This window comes from Takifugu rubripes, chromosome 3, assembly GCF_901000725.2.
Source record: "Takifugu rubripes chromosome 3, fTakRub1.2, whole genome shotgun sequence".
NCBI lineage: Eukaryota > Metazoa > Chordata > Actinopteri > Tetraodontiformes > Tetraodontidae > Takifugu > Takifugu rubripes.
The window spans coordinates 14936672-14956316 of NC_042287.1; the positions used below are offsets into that span (position 1 = coordinate 14936672).

Consider the following 19645-nt stretch of genomic DNA (forward strand, 5'->3'; position numbering starts at 1 on the left):
GTCCTTCTCCCCTTTCTGCTTTACTTTTACATTTCTCACTACGCTCCCTTTATGCATTCATACAGTCCATGTTCTGGGGCATGTGTGAGTGTGTGTGTGTGTGTGTGTGTGTGTGTGTGTGTGTGTGTGTGTGTGTGTGTCTGTTTTGGCTGCTAGATTGTGCCTGCCTGATACTTAAAGCACGCTTTGGCCCGTGAATCCTGTGCCTGAATGATCCCTTTCCTCCATTTTTCCGCCTCCTTTATCTGTCTGTCTTCTCTATCAGGTCTGCTATCTAACTGCACCCCCAGTCCAAACACGGCCCCCGTGGTCTCCTTCTCCTAAAGTGGAAATCACATTCCCTATCGGGTTCTTCTGTGAACACAATACTAGAATGTCAAATCTTTGGCTTCTCAGGCCTCAAGCTTGTTTATGTCCGAGTTCCTCTTATTAGTATCGGCTTGGTTGCCATGGCTTCCTGTGAAAGTTATCTGTTATTAGTTGTTAATCTGATTTAAAGTGGGAGCTCTTGTTGGTGAATCTGTGATGGATTCCCCCCAAACTCACTGAACGAGTTAAAGGACGAGCTATCACACAGGTAGATGTGATGAATCTGAATAAAAGAAAGAAATCAATAAACGGTTTAAGCTGGTACCACATTATGTGATATTGTAAATATGATTATAATAATCCCGATCTCCGTATTACTGATGTCTTTTATTACTTTGTTCTCGCTACAACAAATATATGAGTTTCTGTGATCTGATAAATTGTCACCCAAGCACCATTTATTGTGTCTTTATTTCTGTATCTCATTTCCCATTCCTGTTTTTATTTTTTCCCTTCCTCCATCCTCTCTGCTGTTATCTTTTCATGCAGCACGAGTGCGCCACAGTGTCCAGAAGTGTTTCTGTGAAGCCAGAGCGAAACCTTTGCTTTCCAGATTAGAGTCATCGTAATTAATGAGGGGGTTGGGGGGGTGGGGGGGTGGGGGGGTTACGAGAGGACTTTGGTCATATCAAAGAGACAGTTTCAATGTGTGGTGGGGAAAGCGGGGGCGTCCTTGCTGGAAGTGGGAGGATCAAAGCCAGGGATGGCAGCAGAGCGTCGTCCCATGCTGTGCACCTCAGATAAAGACAGGTTAGCGCCACAGGTTTCCTCGGTGAGAGGGATCCAGGCGCCGGGCCAGGGGAGCTGCACGAACAGGCCGGCTTACAAACATCTCATAATAACTCAGGCAGAAGAAGCTCTCTGAATTAAAGTGTCACTTTTCATTTGCTACCCTCTCCCTCTTTTTAGTACGCCAACTGATTTCTTTACTTGTCTCTTCTTTCTGTCTCTCCCCCCTCTCTTGTCTGCTATCCCTACCCCCGTTTCCAAAACACCCCTTCCATCTCCTCATCACAATCAGAACATTCCATGGACTCTTTGGGTTGTGTTCCCCACTGTCTCCATCACAGGGCTGCCCGGGGGCTCTCAGGCGCCTCCATCTGCCTGCTGTGTGTCTCTCTGTCTGTGCTTGTCTCTCACTCCCTGCCTCTTCTGTCTGTAGCGCTCTCCGTTTCTGTACACGCAACTTTACATCGCCAAAGTTTTTTGGCTTCCAAATGATATTAATATTACACAAAAAGACATGTTCTCTGGGCTCGAGACTTGTTGAAACCATAGCAGCCGCAGTCAAAGAATGAAGTTGGCCTGGCAACATTTTGTCAATATTTTATTGCCTCGCCAAATCAACCAGTTATCTATGCAGCCGAGAGCTCCAGCACACAGCGATGCTGTTGACCTTTCGTAAGCCCTGATAGACACCGACACAAGGGCATATTTGCCGGCGAAGGAGCAGCTCCACAGTTCCTACTCCTTTGTTTTCCATCTTTCCGTGATCTGTGTTATTACCGTTTTTGTTTTCAATCCTCCTAATCCTGTTACCGAGTCTGGCTGTCACCGTGTTGACTTCAGATGGGACTTAAGAAAGGTGAGAGCGAAAGGATGAAAGTTCCTACTGGATTCCCAAGTTCTCTACAGCGTGTGCAGAGGCATAACGCCAAAAATACGTTAATCAGTTTACTGACGAAACGACGCGTTGCCGTACACTGGCTTAAAACCACTATATGGATGCTAGCTTTGACTCATATTTGTTATATTTGTTTTCTTATGATAGCCTGACTAGTGTGTTGACTGTGTCATTACTCCAAATATTGAACGGATGGGGCAGCTATTTGTCTTAAATTGGGAGCCGCGTGAAATAATAAAGAAATCTCTTTACGGAAGAGTAGAATGATAGAAAGATTCAGAGCAATATAAAAGGCCAAGCAGCGTGGTGAACCTGGTGCACTTTAATGCAACACATATTGGCAGGTGTCGTTCTGCTTAATTTCACGCCTCTGTGAGCGAATGTGCGCCCAGACAATTGCCTCACCCTCTCTCTCCCTTTCTATTTCGCCATGCTTTAATATACAGCCTCAGAAATGTGTTTGTCCTTCCTCATAACTGTGTGATTTGGCCTGTAGCCTGCAGAGGGTGGTTTAGTTGCCCCTGAAACCTGAAAGTACATACTTGTGAGCTTCACGGCAGGCAGAATGTGCTGCATGAGCACTAAATAGAGGCACGGTGACAGTGGAGGAGGCACGCGGGCCTGCTTCTTCCATCTGTCACGGTCGGCCTCTACAGTGTGATAAGCCATGCGCGCTCCTGTGCGCTGTGTCGGTAACCTCACCTGGCAGTCGGAGAGAGCAGAGATGGGGCGTAAATCATCCCAAAGTTGTAGGTTTAGAGTTTGTTTCTCCCACACAAGAGTTCATGAATTTATTCGGGCTTTATTTTCACCAAAATACAAACCCATACAGGAAAAAAATTGTATGTTTGGCAGATTTTTGAAGCGTCTGCGGTTCCCCTGAACGCAGCGTCTCTCTCAGTGTGTTCATGGGCTTTACTGACTGTTTGTGTTCTACCTGCTTGTGTGAAAACTGTTTGCTGATTGGATAAAATTGCCAGGTTGTGGATTCACAGAATGGGTTGAATTTGTGTCAGTAGCTGTAGTTGCGGGATAGCCATTTAGCACTCCCGCCGTCCTTCCCTTCCTCCTCCTCCCCTCCCACCATCACTCCTTTACCCTTTCTCACCCTCGCCTCCTTCTCACTTTCTCCTCGCCGTTCTTTCCCTCCTCACCCGTCCTCGCCCGTCCTCGCCCCTCCTTCCCGTGGTCTGTGTTTGTGTTGGGAAGATTAAGCTGCTCTGACAAAGCTGTGTTTACAAATATGCAGGCAGAGAAACAGGCCAAGCGACGCTGAATAGGAATAGAATACAAATTGCTTTTTTATCTCTCTTAGGGCCAGGGCGAGAGAAAATGTGTTTGCGATTGTTGCTCCTCCGCCTGTGAAGGATAAAGCTCAGTACTGAGTTTGGGCTCCCTGTTAGCATTCATTCTATACTCTTCTTCTTCTTCTCCCCCTCTCCGTCCTCCCACTCCCTTTCTTCCCTGCTCTTTTCCCTCTTTGTCTGCTGCACACTCCCCTGTCTCTCTCTCCCCAGCGGGGGTTTTTTCTGGCTGTTTCCTTGGTAATCATATCTGTTTTCCACTCCACACTTTCTACCTTTCCAACTTCTCTCTTGTCTTCCTGACGCGCGCTCCTCTCCGCTCCGTGCCCGCACCCGTCGTCTCGTTCCCGCCATCTCCCCCCCCCCTCCCCTTTCATGTTTCCAAACAGGCTCGGCGTGTTGCTCACTCCCTCTCTCAGGTTTCATCCGTCCATCCCGCCTCTCTGTTTGGGAGCAGTTGTCATGATTTACAGTATCTCTCGGCTCTTCCGTGCTCACGCCGAGATATTGGAAAATTGGAGTGCCGATAGATCACGGTGAGGGGAGAAATCACGAGATGCTGCTAATCAGCCCTAACAGTACTGCGGAGCATTACAAATCTGGGATCTCTCTCACAATTAGGCAGCACGTCTGCCTTGCACAGCCCTCACCGGGGAGGCTGAGCATGTGATGTCATCTTCAGCTGCTCTCTGCTCTGTGTGTGTGTATGTGTGTGTGTGTGTGTATGTATTAGGGTTTATCTCATTAATGCAGAGGTTGTGCTCCCTTTTTCCTCAGCCAGCACGAGCAAAGGTTAATGGGTGGTCAAGCAGACTCAAAGAACGCCATTTATGTTTATTAAGCAGTAGACGCCTCACCTTGTGATGCTTTTATTATTTTATTTATACCTTGAGGGGCAGTTTACAGTGGCAGCTGTATTGCTGGTCTTAAGTCCACCCATGTGGCTTCAGTTGTGATCAGCACATGTTGCGCACATTATAATCAGAGCTCAGTTCTTTTGTACTCAGCTGGTTTGAGGGAGAGAGAAGGTTTGAAATCTGAACTGAAAGACTCTATTCAGTATTTAGTCGTGTCCTTAAATTGTGGCAGCAGGAGAAAGTTTTACTTTTAAGAATCTAAAGTGCTGCAAGGTCTTTCCGAGCTCGGTGATGGGCCTCAATGTGTTTGCTGCTGTCTTCAGGATGAGGTCAAGGCTGGGCCGTTATCGGCTCTTTGTGAGTTATAAAAACTGCCTGATGCATCCATTCATCACCTCTTTTTGTATCAGAGTTTTCAATATTCTTTTAAGGCTGACTTCTCACCAAGGGGCTTTTATGCAACAGAGTATTCAGAACAGGTGTAGCTATAGTAACAGAATCAGGTCAAGGTTTTTTTAATCTGCCTTTATGTGCTTATGGTCTTTAGATTTATTTCTAACAAGACCCTAAAATACTGAGTAACTGATGCAGACTCTAAAGGTAATTCTATAAAGCCCATATATTTGTATTTATGGCTTAAATCCACCTTTTAATTTTTAACAAGGCCAACTATTTATAGCTTGTGATTTCACTGGATTATCTGAAGAAATATTTGATAAATCATGCATTTTTTGTCCTCTGTAGCATATATGTCCTATATATGATGTAGAATGTGCTGTTTGTGCGTTACCATGGTTTCCAGGTGTCACTCAGCATGAGAAAAAATGCACAGCAATGTTTTTACACGCGTGTGTTTGCACCTTTGTGTGTAGCTGTACAATGGCACGCCTCAGGCCTCATGCCACCCTTCCATCCCATTAGCAGGGCCCAGCCCCTGCCTGTGTCCGCTTTAACCTTGGTCACTGGGCTGGAGGAGACGAAGAGTAATTCTAACCTTAAAAACCTGCTGATTAAAGCTAGTTTGGTGGAATTCGATTCCACTTAATGCCTTTGGCTGCAAGCCCAGCTGGCTAGCATTAGCATCAACAGACACAGTGTCTTCAGTTCAGTCAGCGAGACAGACGTTTCTGTCTGTGTGTGTGTGTGTGTGTGTGTGTTTCTTCTCTCTCATGCAAAGCTGTAAACCTTAGATCCGTTAATCATCCGTGCTTCTGCCTCTCGTCTCTTTGTCTCTCATTTCTCACTTTGTCCAATGTGCCGTCTATCCCGTGTCCAGCTTCATCGTCCCATTTTTCTGCCAGAAAATTAATTTCCTCTGTTTTTGAGTTTGTTCCTTGGCTCCAGGAATGAGGCCAGAGAGCGTCAGGGCTTTCTCAGTGGCAGGCGGTCAGGGGTTTCTCTCTAACTGCCTCAGCCCTGTTATTGTTTTTCCTCTTGAACTTGATGTATGGCTGTGTTTACGCGTCCAGCGTGGCTAATTAATTCTCCTCTTCGGGGCCTGTTTATCAAATGTTTGTGTTGATTTTACAATGAGTGTGCTATTTTTAGAGGCGGTCATTTCCATAACACATGCATTTTTCCAGAGCATCATTTGTTTTGCTTTGTTGAGGAATTTTGGTTGGTTTTTCATTGTCTGCAACAGCTTGGCTACAGTGTGCCAATTCATTTTGTAGCGTGCACGCTTTTGACTGATTTAGAGGCTGCAGCTGGTCCGACAGAGGGGAGCACAGAGATAAATCTAAGCCCCCTTTGATTTATAATGTATAATGTCTCATCAGCCTTTGCGTAAGTCTTCAGATGCACTGAGGAACGATCCTGTTGAAGCTTAAGTACTGACGTCTTTGGGGGAAGAAACAAATCTTAATCAAAGACGCAGTAGTGAAATTAAAAGCCGTGGTCAGTGTGGAAGAAGGATACGGTGCCCCTGCTTTTTACTTTGAACCGGAATTAGCAAGCGGGATCGTGTCCGTCACGTTCTGGCTGGGCGTAATGGCATCATACCAGATGCTACTGATCATTTGATTGCCACAGAACAAGTCAGAGAGAGAAGAGCAGCTGATGCAGGTACAGCAAAGAGCTTCACAGCATTAGCTTAAAATGAGCTCATCCGCCAAACTGGAAATGACACTTTTTAACTGTAAGTCATCTAATCACATCTGTATGGGGCCAGGAATCGTTGGTTGATCAATAGTCATCATGGATCCTGTCAATGGCTGGGCTAGCTTGAATCTTGCATGGTCCATGAATCTTTATTGAGTATGGATTTTCGCGCCCCCCCTGCAGAAGGACTCTGATAGTGCAGCGTGATTGGCTGCTGCATGAGCTCTATTTCTGCTGCTACGCCCCAGGCAGGATCACATGCCCCGGGCGTGTATCTGAACAGCCATATGCAAACATGCACGCAGACACAGACACACAATGACACATTCGGTCTAACGAAGTGCTGGGCCAGAAGTGACTACCATGGACGTACCCCAAGAGCTAAAGGTGTAATATGAGATCTGACAAAGAGGAAGTCACTAAATATAAAAAAATGCTGGCTGAAGAATCACCACTAAATCTATTCTCTGTAAAGTAAGTTGGCCGCGTGATGTAATGGATAAAAACCGAGAATGAGGCAGAACAAATAGTTGAAAGAAGCTAAATTAACAAACAAGCAGACACGTCTTTCTGTGCCTTCGATTTGTCAGCCACTGGTGCGTGTTTGTTTGTGCTCGTGTGTTCCTCTCAGTTGACCTGGCAACCCAACAGACAGACAAATGTGTGGCAGCCTCTGTTTTGCTTCCCTAAATTGCCAACATAAATAAGGTGCCAATCTCTGATTAGGAATGTCTTCACACATCATTATGGTCTAATGAGCGAGTCTCCCCTCTCTCCCAGTCTCACTAGAACCAGCGCCAGTTTTTCCTACACAGACTTTGCATTCAACGCAGCCATCTCTAGTTGTACCTGACACCTGTCAGACATGATGGATGAATGCAACGGAGGTGTTGCCAGGGTAACAGGTTGGCCAGGGGCAGTGGTTGCCTCCAGAGGCAGAGCAGGTAACCGGCGCTGGCCCTGCCTTTATGTGCGAGGGCTTTATTTAAGGTGAACTGTTTATCACTGCGCTGTCTGCTCTGCTTGCTGTGTGTGAACTGTGATCCTGCTCCACTCAGGACCAGTTAAACACCCTGAGGGAGGGGTGTGTCCAGGTCAGGTATTAATACCGTCTCGTTGGTCCGGGGCAGGGTTTCATTGCCGTGCCCGTTTGCATGAGTGACAACACCAAATAAATTTGCTGCATCAGTGTCTGACTTTGGAGGACACACGTCGCTGTAACTCTTTCCCCTGCTGTCTGCAGTGACAGCACATGAATACATTACAGACACCCTGCCTGTGAGTTCTTCCATAAACTGTGCATCACAGTTCTATTGTGTCTCGCTTGCACTCCATAATGTAACAATAAACCTATAACACCCACGCGTGTGCACACGTGTGCACACAAACGGACTTGGTTTTTGGTCCTATTTTTTTTTGGTCTTTGAGCTCAAACTGTGGTATTCATGACAGGCGTGTGTGTGTGTGTGTGCGTGTATGCGTGTGTGTGTGTGTATAATTATGGTTTAATTGCTTGCCCTGTGATGTGCTGTCATCTGTCACAGCCCAAAGACAGCAAATAATAGTTCTGCTGCCGTCACTTTGTCACCCAGACACTCAGCATGCAAAGAGCAGCAGAAACAGCAGTAACTGATATGTGTCTTGAATTACTGATAAGCGCTCGAGTGTGATGAGCTTTGTGCGTGTGTGTGTGTGTGGGCGTTCTTGTGCTCTCAAAAGTATCTTGGCTGGCCTTTATGTCTTAGTCTGTTATGAGTGCGTGCAAGTGTGCACGGCGATGAGCGTCTGAACTTAATATGCCGTTCTGTGTGGGCGTATTTTGGTGCTGAAGAACCGATTGTCTAATTCTTTGTACCTGGGTGTGTGTTTGGGCGGAAGAGTGAGGAAATCTAGTCGTTTGTACATACGGAAATGTTTGATGTCTACTGTATATTGACACTGACAGGTACAACGGCGGCGGCGCGCTTTAAGCTGCTTGTTTGTCTGGCACGCTGCACCATGTGGTTGAGAGATGGGGAGGAAAGCAGCCTGGGGGCTAATTTATTCACTCCCCAGTCGCCCCAGTCGCAGGGGCCTGTTGCACTGGCCCACCTGTCAATCCTGTGGAACCGGCCTCGACCTCATCCGGCTGCATACTGAAACCACAGCCCACCCTCAGGCTGCAACACTATTAACCATGATATATCAATACATTTGCTGTAATCACAATTAGCAAGAATGTTTACTTTGTATCTACTCAGCAATATAAATATGTCTTTAACGCACGGCTGCGCCGTGCATACGTCACCTGAATTCCTCATTGCCGCATCGTCCCTGAAGGAAAAAAGTATGGTTTATGGCAAGTGCTTGCAAATGTGTACAGCTGGAACGTGTGAGCTGCTAGCGGTTGTGGCTGACTGTAGTAATGTGATGTTCAGTGCACTGTGGGAGTGGGAGGAAGTGTCTGTCTGTTGCCAGCATGGAGTAATGGATGGTAGAGCTATGGGAGTGGGTGGAGGTATACATCCTATTTCAGACAGCTGTAATGGATGAGAGTACAGCAAAAAATAAGAACGGGGGGGTGGAGGGCGACGCCTGCATGCCTTCACTATCTCAAACTCTCACAGGCAGAGTTCAGTGGTATTGAAATCACATTACAATAGATGGGATTGGAACAATGGAACACCTGGAGAAAGAGCCAAGGCCGATACGACTCCTGTTGTCTGCGGATCGGTCATGGGATGTCTGGGTGTGTGAATGTCCCTTAGATTCAAGAACAACAGCCGCTCAGCTGTGCCGGTGCATCTGAAGTGTCTTTCACCAAGTCCCAGGTCTGCGTATCGCTGCAGCAGCTCGGGGTGTAATTAATCAGACACTTGTGACTGTTTATAGACTGACTTTGTCTGCAGGCCCTGCTCCTCTTTTAACTTTAGCTTTGAGTTAAGACAAGTGGAGCGGACAGCACACTCCTCGGCACCTATTTATCAGTGTTGGCCAAAACAGGAAGGCCCCGCTACCCACCCTTCCATACTGCTTCGCCATTCAGATCTACAGAGCCTGAGGAAACCCACCTTTACTTATTTAACACCGCACTACTGAATAATGAAGCAATCTCTGTGTGTTTGCATGTGTGTGTGTGTGTAGATTGTGGGTAAAAGAGAAGCTTTGAGGTCCGCTCATGCACAGGCTGGTGTCCATACCCCTGCTGTGATTTCTCCTGATTTCTAAACAAACAGTTGTACCACAATGGATCGCAGCGAGGCTCACGCCGTCAGACCTGCTTGTTTGGTTTATTCCAGTAAGAGCAGAGCCTCCTGTCCTGAGAGCAATCCGCTCATGCCCAGCTTTCACAAATATTGTATCACACCACAATATCACAGCATATTTCCTCGCTTCTGAGAACTGGGGGAGGAAGTGCTACAGACTCCTGTTGTGAGCGAGCAAAAACCAGGCTAGCCATCCTTTCAGGTCACCTGGGGAGCCGGGGCTGTTGGTCTCGCTGAAAAAGAGGAGCAGAGCCGTGCTGTTCCTCACAGCACGGCACATTGTGCATTTTTCTCTGCTGTCGGCTGTTGAGAAATGTCTCCTGGCCCCTCTGCCCAATACCAGAAGGCGTTATCAGCCCTGCCTAGCTCTCTCAATGGTAACGAGCCCCCAGGCACAGTATTATCTGTTTACGATAAGGATATTAATAACACTGTGCTTTAGTTATGGGCAGGGATGCCCTGTGGGCTTTTTGGAGAGGAGGGTGTGGGGAAAGGAGCACTTGAATCATCCTGTCAGGAGCTCTTTCTAAGTGGTGCAGGATCAGAGTCGAAATCAGGAGAGGAATCATGGGGAGGGTGGAAGAGTGCTGAGGTGTTCCTCACTGGTTAACCTGATCCACTTTCTCCTTCACACTCTATTCCTGAGAACAATAGCTTGACCATCTGTTAGCGCGTTCATGCGGGAGTTGCCTTCAGAAGGAAAGAGGTCACAAATTCAAGTGTTGAAGGCTGCTCTAGCTCTTGTTCCTCTACTTAAATGTCTCCTTCTCTTCTGTTTTACCTGCAGTGTTTGTACGGCTGCTACGTGCACTCCTCCATCATCCCGACTTTCCACCGTAGGTGCTACTGGCTGCTCCAGGTAAGAGCTGCTTTTCTCCACCTTTACACTTCAGCACACTTTTCCTTTCACTCAGCGGCCTATCAGCTCGAACTATAAAGAATTGCATGGTATCAGTTTCCATTTAACCAAAGCACTTTCTCTTTGACAGCCAGCAGGCACACATCCACCTATCCCCCTCCAACCCCTCTTTCTCTTCTCTTTTCCCCTCCAAGCCTCCATTTCCCTTATCTACCCCGGTTCATTCTCCTCTCTGATGGCATTGCCCGTACACAGCGTCCAGGCCGAGGACGCTATCTCATGCTGCTAAAAGCTTTGCCATCTCCTCTGTCTAACAGCTGCTCTGATGGGCAGTAAAAGCATGATGGAAGACGTGCCCTGTACAGTCTAGTATGCTTACGGTGGTCCACAGGCTGAGAGTGGTTGTAAATAGAAGGCCTTTGATCACACCTGCAGCACAGCTCATCATTCTCATTTAGCATGGCAGTTAGGATTGTTTGAAGGGGCTCATTCGCACCATTTTCAGGACGCATAAAAGAAAAACACCAAAAATAAGACTTAGATAGAAGCATCATAGACAGACCAACAGACAGAGGAGCAAATTCAGAACATCCCCGCTGTCCTGAATAGACCCAGAAAACACATTTATTTCCATTGTAGTCACAGCCAACCCAACTGACAATGTTTGTTAGCAAAAGACGATAGCAGACTTGGTAGTAGCAAAAGACAAAAGATGAAAAACAGCCTCCACAATAACTAAATAATAATCAACATAATTAGTTCCCCCCGCAAAGAAAAGCGCTCTCTCTCTCTCTCTCTCTGTTGGCTGTGTGTGTGCGCGCGTGTGTGTGTGTGTGTGTGTGTGTGTGTGTGTGAGTCATGGGCAGAAACAATTCTGTCTCTTCCGTACTAATTCACAAATCCCAGGTTATTTTTACTTAAGTGTGCTTTCCGAATCATTAGCCAGGTACGGTATGATATTAAAAGTGGAATGAAACCACAGGAACACGGAAGCAACTTGAAAGTGGCGTCCTCATTTTGATGGATCAGAGATGTTTCTTGTTCTACACAAGGCTGCTTTTTTCTTTTCTTTTTTACATTTTTCACTGGCTGACTGTCATGGAAATCTTTTATTGATTTTCTCATTTCGTGGTGGGATTAGGACTGCCTTTAAAATATAGATTCACATTTTTCCCATGTCTGTCTTAATACGATGCTGACATTCCCATATGTACAATAAAATAGTTCCTGGCTGTGGTAATCACTCTCTACTGGATGCCAAGAAATAGATTTGCTCTTGCAACAGCTTCTGTGCAACAGTAGAACTCCTCAGACCTCGTTATGATGAGAAATTCCCTCGAAATGCTGTTGAACTTATACCAGTGGTTAGAGTCCAAGGCCTTGCTTTCGTTTTTGTGATCTGAATAAATTTAGTCTGTTGGTCTGTCATTTTTAATAATTGATATTGTATGTGCACGATTTTAGAGTCGGGTCAACAGTCCGAGATGCTTGACAATCACAGTAAAACACCACAAAAGCAGACATTTAAGGATGTGGTGAGCAGAGCTCAGACCAAGAGTGCAGCGTGCTGACTCACTGCCCACCGGTTTTAAGATTCAAGTACGTAAACACTCATCAAAGTTTGAGGAGTTCACTGACTTAACTTTTCTGCTGCTGCAGAGCATCAACCGGTTTGTTAAATCCTCGGCCCTCGTGTCTCCTTTCCTCACTCTGCTCAGCAGATCTCCTTACAGGACCCATAGTTGCGTCTCCATTCAGTCAAACCCCAACTTTTTATATCACAAAAATATAAAATAGGGATTTATTTTCACATATTTTCTGTGGCACAGAGCACTCCTGGAGCTCCAGATTTGCGGGCAGTTTATTGCAAACAATCAGGGCTGACAGGGAACCACAAGCATGATAAAAGATTACGCCGCAGTCCATATCGCAACAGATGAAGACAGACCGTCATTGCCTCTGAAGCCAATTTCAGTCAGCTCGAGTTCTGACTTTTACACCTTTCTCCACTCTCCCCATGAAACCTTTTCCGCAGACTTCCTTTGTACCATTTGCTGTGTCCATATGAGATTTGCAGAAGGCAGTCTGTCAACAGCAGAGCAGCAAGGAGACTGGAGCTCCCAGAGTGGCAACAAGGAAAGGTCACCAGTGAGTGAAAAATGTAAATTTCCAGCCATCCAGCGGCCAGAGACGCTGAGAGACTGGGATGGAAATAACTCCTGTTACACAGCACCAACAGGGAGGGACCAGAGAGGACAGTGAGGATAGAGACAGACTGTGAATAAGAGAGTCTATGAGGTGGACATAACTTTTAAAAAGTTAGACTAAACACAGAAAGAAAGATAAATGTAACACGTGTGTGTGTGTGTGTGTGAGAGAGAGGGAGAGATAGAAAGAGACCATTCAGCTCGGTGAAAGGTGTTTTAGGGAGGGGGAGTTTGCCTGTGGGTGTGTGCCTCCTTATCCACTCTTTATCCACTCTTTATTGAGTTAAAGCCTGGGTAATGAGACAGGGGACAGGAACGAAAGGCCTGCGAGGGGGGGTTCGCTCTCAATCCATTCATTTTCTTTGTTCTTTTCACCTCTCCCTCTGAATCTCCTCATCACCGCCACGCAACCTCCACATCTCTGCGGTATTAGACCACTTTAAAATGTCTGGGCCACTCCTGCGCGTGGCAGCCACTGAAGAAAAGTGCCACGGCGGTTATCTGGCGCTGCAAACAATGAATCCAAATTGGAGCGGAGACAGTGATCTTCCCAGAGCAGACTGTGTGGTTTGTCAGTCAAAAAAGTTCCCATTTCAAAGGCTTTGGTCAAATTGGGCCCTTTTTTCTATGTTACAACCATCAAAACATACAATGCTGAGCGACATTCTCCATTTCCATGGCACCAGTTGGTTGCTGATGTTCTTGGCGTGCACACATGCAGAACCCTGCCTGTCCCAGTGGAGCTGATTGATTCTGTTGCTCTGTGTCCTCTTCTCTTGTTTAGTGCTAATCGAATGTAATTCCCTGCTTGTGCCTCTCCATCAAATCAGACAGTGGAGTTTGCGTTGGCCGGCGGGGGCACAGAGGTGGGGATAATTATGATATTAATACGGAGGGGGTCTGAGGGGAACTTCATTTGTCCTGCTGCCTGCCACGAACACAGAGAGGGGTCAATAGCCTCTCCCGTTTTTTCCCCGTACTTTAAAGAGGAGGAGAGAGGGATGAGATAATGAAATGACTAGTAAGGCGGGAGGGAATGCTGACGACCTTGTTTCTTCACAGCTATCACTTTCTTCCTCTTAGCTGAGGCCACTGTGCTCTACTCTCTGTCTCCCATGAATACATTATTAATATCACCATTCACCGCAGTTACATTTTTCTTATTACATTAGTCCTTCAGTGTATAATGACTTTGGAACCACTTGAATAAGTGTTATGTAGGAAAATGAGTTGTCACTGTTGTCCCTGTGATCGTTCTGGCACTATTAGACAGTATTTCAGTAATATTAATTTATGGAGTAATTCAAAGGTTACTCAGTTGGACAGGCAGAGTGATAACTGTGCTTGTTATCGCCGTGGCGGCGATGGCTCTGTGATTAAGGAGCAGCAGGGCCTCTCCGGTGCTCTCCATGGTGCTGAACCCAACTCTTTCTAGCTGTTGCTGATGTTGTTTGCTGGTTTTGCCGGACGTGGCTCAAACATCTCCAGAATCCACAGCTCGTAGCAGCTTGGGAAATGCTGTCAATATGTGCACGGCGCCTGATGCATGGACCCGTCACACCTCGGACCACCTCCGACCACCACGTCACCGGCCTGGACAAAGTCCTCTCTTTCTTTCTCGTTAATTGAATGAGAGAAAGTTGAGAGTCTTCTTTGCTGTGGAGATGCGTGCCAGCTAGATACAGTAGCTGCACACCCAGAGCGGACATGCCTGCAGGCTAAAGGCAGACAGATGGACTCTTTACATCTGCCCGAGTCCTATTCATTCAGATCGGTTTAGTTACCTCTGTGTTGAGCAGTGGGAGACAGGTGTTGGACTCCGAGTGGCTCAGGTGATGTCTGTTGATGGAGCCGAGCTGTCAGGTCCAGATTCACATCAAATGCATCCAGACTATGCAAGGCTACATGATGAATATTTCACTGAGATAAATCATGGATGAACCTAGGAACCGTTCTGTTGATTTCACAGAGAGGGCGGAGAGGTAGGAAAACCTGGAGAGGGTTTGACTGACTGTCTACAACCTCAGGGCAAATGGAGGCAGTAGAAATATAATTGCCCTTAGCTATGCAGGCTGTTGTTTGTATCAAATGGAAATGCATCTCTACAGAGTATGAAATTCATAGCATATGAATTTGACTCCAATGCCTGACTGTTCATTTCAAGTCGTTAACACCGGACTGACAGAAGAGGCAGTGTATGTATTATGCGTGTACGCCTGTGAAGCTGTCAGCACGCACGCCTGCATTTGCCTTTCTGTTTCTGTGCTATGGGTTGAGACCACGGTGTCCTCGGCTGCCGCTGCTGGCAACCCCCTCTCTCCACCATGAGGAGAACAGCTGCTTCACAAGCATGTCAGGGTGTGAGCCATGTCCCTGTGGCTCCGTCGTCTCCTCCACTTCTTCTCCTCCCAGCGAGCTCCCGCACACACACACACATACTGACATTAGCTCCCCACATCTGCTTGACTTTTAAATGTTCAAATGTGTCCCTCTGCCTTCCATCACATCTAATACCTTCTGCTTTCACTCAGAGGTGGAAAAAATAGAATTACATCGGAGTTGGTTTCTGCCCAAATCGGTGACAGCAGGGCTTCTGACCTCCAAACAAATTGAAGGTTACTTTAGTGCTTAATTAATGGCCCCAGTCCTTTTCTCTCGCTATGAAGAAAACGAGAGAAGTTGCGCTAAACCCTGGAGGCACGCTGAGCCTGCTCTCCTCCAGGCAGACTGATCTGTTCCTCAGTGTTTGCGACCTTTTATCTAGGCTCGTCGTCTAGCCCACCAGCATGGCCAATTATCACAAATCCCCCGCTGTATTTGTCTTGCCATTTTCACTCTGCGGCCAAAGAGGCGTGCGTGGCAATAGCCTCGTGCAGCCTCCCAACCAGCCAGAGCCCAGACAGAGAAACAGAGCCCCACAACAGGTATGCACTCCTTAAATAATTCAGTTATCCTGAAAGGTTAAGGCTGTGCCAGTAAGATGAATTGACATTCATCTCGCTCCAGAGTCATGCGTCCAATCTCTGAGGTCGCAGCCGTCGACATGTTTATATTTTATGACTTCCCAGATTGTTATTGACAGAAATATTTTACATATTTCCAACTATTGCTGCGACCCACCTCAGCAACAGAGGGGTGGCAGGGTAACTGCGACAGGAACTACGCTGGCAACTTGCTAATAATGAGTGCTGAGTTTAAAACATCTCAGAAGAGTCCTCAGCAGCCTCACCGTGTCGCTAGGAAGGCTTATTTGTGCCTTCTAGGGAGCAGAGATGAACGGCTCCACGGCGGTCTTTTATATGGAGAGCCGATCCCTCCGTCTCTACTGAAGCCACAAACCCGCTCACGTCACCATGCAGGCGCAGTCGTGCTGCAGAAGTATGCACACGTTTCCCAGTTTCCCAGAGAACACTGGCCACAGCTAATGACCAGAACTGTCTGATTTGTCCTGCCCTGATTACTCCTCTGAGCCCCAATTAGCGGCGCATGAAGGCTGACATCCCCACATGATCACTTGGACATGTCATGGAGGGAAAGACAAGGAAGGAGGAGAGAGAGGTAAGGAGGAAGATGGGGATGACGTGTGTTAAAGGCAGAGAAGAAGAGTGAAGGGGACTTGGTATGAAAGGTGCATTCAATCTGCTTTCTGTCAGATATTGATCTGAGTTCCCATTAACCAGCGACCACTTGTCAACATACAGACCCACAGCTCTGCTTGTGAGTTCTGTAATTGACAGATTTCAATGTGAAAATCAGCTTGCCAGCTGCCTTTGATCCATGATGAACCATTTTAAAATAGAGAAGATATTTGGCCGAGGCCATACAAGCAATTTAGTAGTTCAGGGGCATAATGGTGTTAAGAAGGCTCCAAAGGTGTTTCACCCTGAGACAAACAACACGTGGCTCCCCTAATTGCCAATGACAACCTCTATTATGAACATTTGTTTGATCTGTGTTGCTCTACCCTTGTTTTGTTTCTTCCTTTCCTTTTGTCTTTATTTCTGACCCCATCCTTGTCATTATTTTTCTTTGCTGCTGTGTCCTCCCAGGATTGCTGTGCTTTCTCCCCTTTGCACTTTTTGAAAGAAAATCTCTCTTTTTTTAGGCTTGCTCTCATTCTTCCTCAGTAGGGGGCAGTGAAAAAGTAACTACAAGGGCACATAAAGCCTTCAGAGTCAAGCCAGACTTCTTTTAGTCTTTTTTTGATCAGGATAGATGTCACATGGAACACACATGCGCACACACCCTTCACTGGGATGACTGCTACCGTCTCTGCCTGCTCCCCCGTCTCAAAACTCGCCCACGCAATCCTGAGAAGACAGAGAGATCGGGAGCACGGGAAGTGGAGGCAAGGGAAAGAAACGTATGGAAGAATGGCAGGAGGGAAGAAAACAAGAAAGGGGAGGGGAGGCGGTGCTTTGCGAATGGGGGATTAGAGTTAGAAGATTAGAGGTAGAAGATGATATCATTTGGTAGAGATGAGCGGGAGCAAACGAGCAGCGCAAATCACCCCACGTTAACGAGCTGCCTCATAAATTACTGCATCCGAGTCAGAGCTCGATCTGGATAGGGCTGCATGGTGCAAAGCAGGCATAAGTCTCCCTTTAATGTTATTTACTTCCGCCCAACAGTTTATATGCCTTGCCTCCTGTAGCTTTCTATAGTAGTATCAGGGGATGTTTCTTTAGAAAGAGCAAGATTTTAGTTAGCCTGAGTGCCCCCTTGTGTGGCCCATCTAAAGCCTCCAGAGTCTGCAATGATAGACTGGCTTCCTCCCACAACCCAGGATGAGAGCTCAACTGCAAGACAAAAAGAAATTTCACTTTAGTGGAGAGCACAAATCTGGAGATGCATCAGGTGCTCGGTATATGATTAGGCCTCAATCATTCAGGCCTATGCAACAAGAATGACAGGTTTATTCGAAATGAATGTATGTCTGGGTACAGCAGCCCAAAGGAAAGAAAACGGGAGAGCGAGACACAAGGAGATGGGAAGCAGAAAGTTGAAGCCTTCCTCTTTGTGCTCCCAGGGTAGATGGGAGGGGGTATATGGGGTAAATATACATTTCTATTTCTGCCAGAGGACCGGGAGCCGGAGAATGACTTTCAATGGCTGAATTCTAAATATTACATGACTTTCTGATGGCAGTGTGCTGTCTGAGACACTGTCTGGGCCGGTGGTAACCTGGCTACTATTTACGCTGCATTTCCTCCTTTTGTAACTCAACTCTGTTTCATCCAACTCCACCTGTTTCGAATACATGAATTCTCAGCGGATTTTCTAAAAAGCAGGGGCCTCTGCACCGTGCACTGTAGCTGTCGAAATAAATGCATTAACGCAGATTAATCCATCATCGTAAGAAGCCGCCGATAAGGTCGGGAGCATGTTGACCCTTTCGACGTAGAAAACAACCCAAGACAGAAGAGTCAACCAACATAAAATCTGATGCACACTCCGCTGGGAGGAATGTTCTTTTCATCAGAGGACTTGCAGCTTAATATAGCACGATCAGGGGGAGCACTCGCGTTAGTCGAGGATTCTGCTAGCACTTCACCTAACACATCACCCGGCTCTCCTCACCCTCCCTTCTCTCTTGAGTCTGTTTGCTCATGAAAATGAAATGCAATTAATATAGATTAAAAATGAATGATATTTGATTGTGATTAATCAAAAATAACTTAAAGAAAACTTGTGATTACAACTATATGTAAATATGCATATAAAAATATATATACACACTTATTTTGTGGTACCCTGCCAAGGCCTCTAACATCATATTCAGCCTGGCAGGTGACAAATAGTTTTTTAATTGCTTGCACCAGGAAAATCATTAGTCTCTTCCCTTTCCTTGGTGGGACCAGGCAGGACGTGTGTGCAATAATAATAGCCTCAGTCCCGTTTTCCACCTCCCGTCTGCTATTTTTAGACCAAGTATTTTAAGGGTTCTTTGTGCTTGAACGTGTGTGTGTGTGTGTGTGTGTGTGTGTGTGCGTGTGTGTGTGTGTGTGTGACTAAATTGTCCAGAGGTGCTTTTCCTTGTTTGTGACAGAAGAGAGTCTGTTTGTCAACCCTGTTTCTGCCTTGTGAGTTTTTTCCCATTGCTGTTGCTAATCTTCAGCTTCTGGAACCGTGTGTGTGTGTGTGTGTGTGTGTGTGTGTGTGGGTGTGTGGGTGTAGCCCTGGCCAGGCCATTGTGCTGTTGTGCACTGTAGCAATCCACAGACACCGCGCCAGTCAGATGAAGCCATCCAGTTTATGGAGCAACCTGCAAACTCCAGCTGCTTTTGGTTGGAATTGTGCTTAGTGGTGAGATATAGTATTGATTTTCTCTCCTCGGTGCCCTTGCCATCCCTGTGTAGATATGCACCAGTGCTCAGGAGCCATTGACTGAGAAAGGGGAGTGGGGAGAGAGAGCAGCGGATGGTGTTTATGTGAAGATACTGACCCCAATCGTTCACATGGAAAAGGTGTGGAATGTGAGGCGGCTGGATGTCAGAGGGGAATTGAGTTTGTGAGACTGAGATAGGAAGATGAACCCAGGATTTCATTTCTGTCTTATACAAACATTTGTTATTATCTATCTGGGCATCTGAGGGGGATTGTGTGTCTACAGCCTTGTTTGGGTCTATTACACGTGTGGTTGTCTAGTGTGTGCACTGTTTATTCGCGACTGTTTGTTAGCTTGGATCTGTCTCATACTAGGTCTTTTTGCCCTTGGTTTGAGTCCCAGTAGGGAGCCGTGTTCAGCCAGTTCCAAACCAATTCTGATCTCATTCCCAGCTCTCCTGTCCACATGTCCTTCAATTTAATAACATGGTAAAATCTGTTACACAGCCAGTTTATTCCTGATTAAGAACTTAAAAATGTCACTGTATTTTTGCATATTGTTTAGGTTTTCCACAGGTAACTCACACATTTTGGGGGGATGGTTGCCTGAGCACCTGTAAGCATTACTCTGTAAATATACAGTAAGAGTGCGTGCGTAATCCAGCCGTGTTATCCAGGCTAAGCATGCCTAACCTGGCAGTGCTCTGACTGGGGAGACCCACAGTCTTTTCACATTCATCTCTACAGCTTTGT

The 19645-nt window shown here is 46.6% G+C and overlaps 1 protein-coding gene across 8 annotated transcripts in view; it reads left to right on the forward strand.

Annotated features, from left to right (window-relative positions):
• camta1a (calmodulin binding transcription activator 1a) overlaps nucleotides 1-19645 on the forward strand; it is a 222541-nt gene that overhangs the window by 167609 nt on the left and 35287 nt on the right. For all 8 annotated transcript variants that reach the window (XM_029834332.1, XM_029834326.1, XM_029834327.1 and 5 more), the window contains one exon: nucleotides 10287-10358. In XM_029834332.1, coding sequence (XP_029690192.1) covers nucleotides 10287-10358 — 72 coding nt within the window. The remainder of the gene's footprint in view (nucleotides 1-10286; nucleotides 10359-19645) is intronic.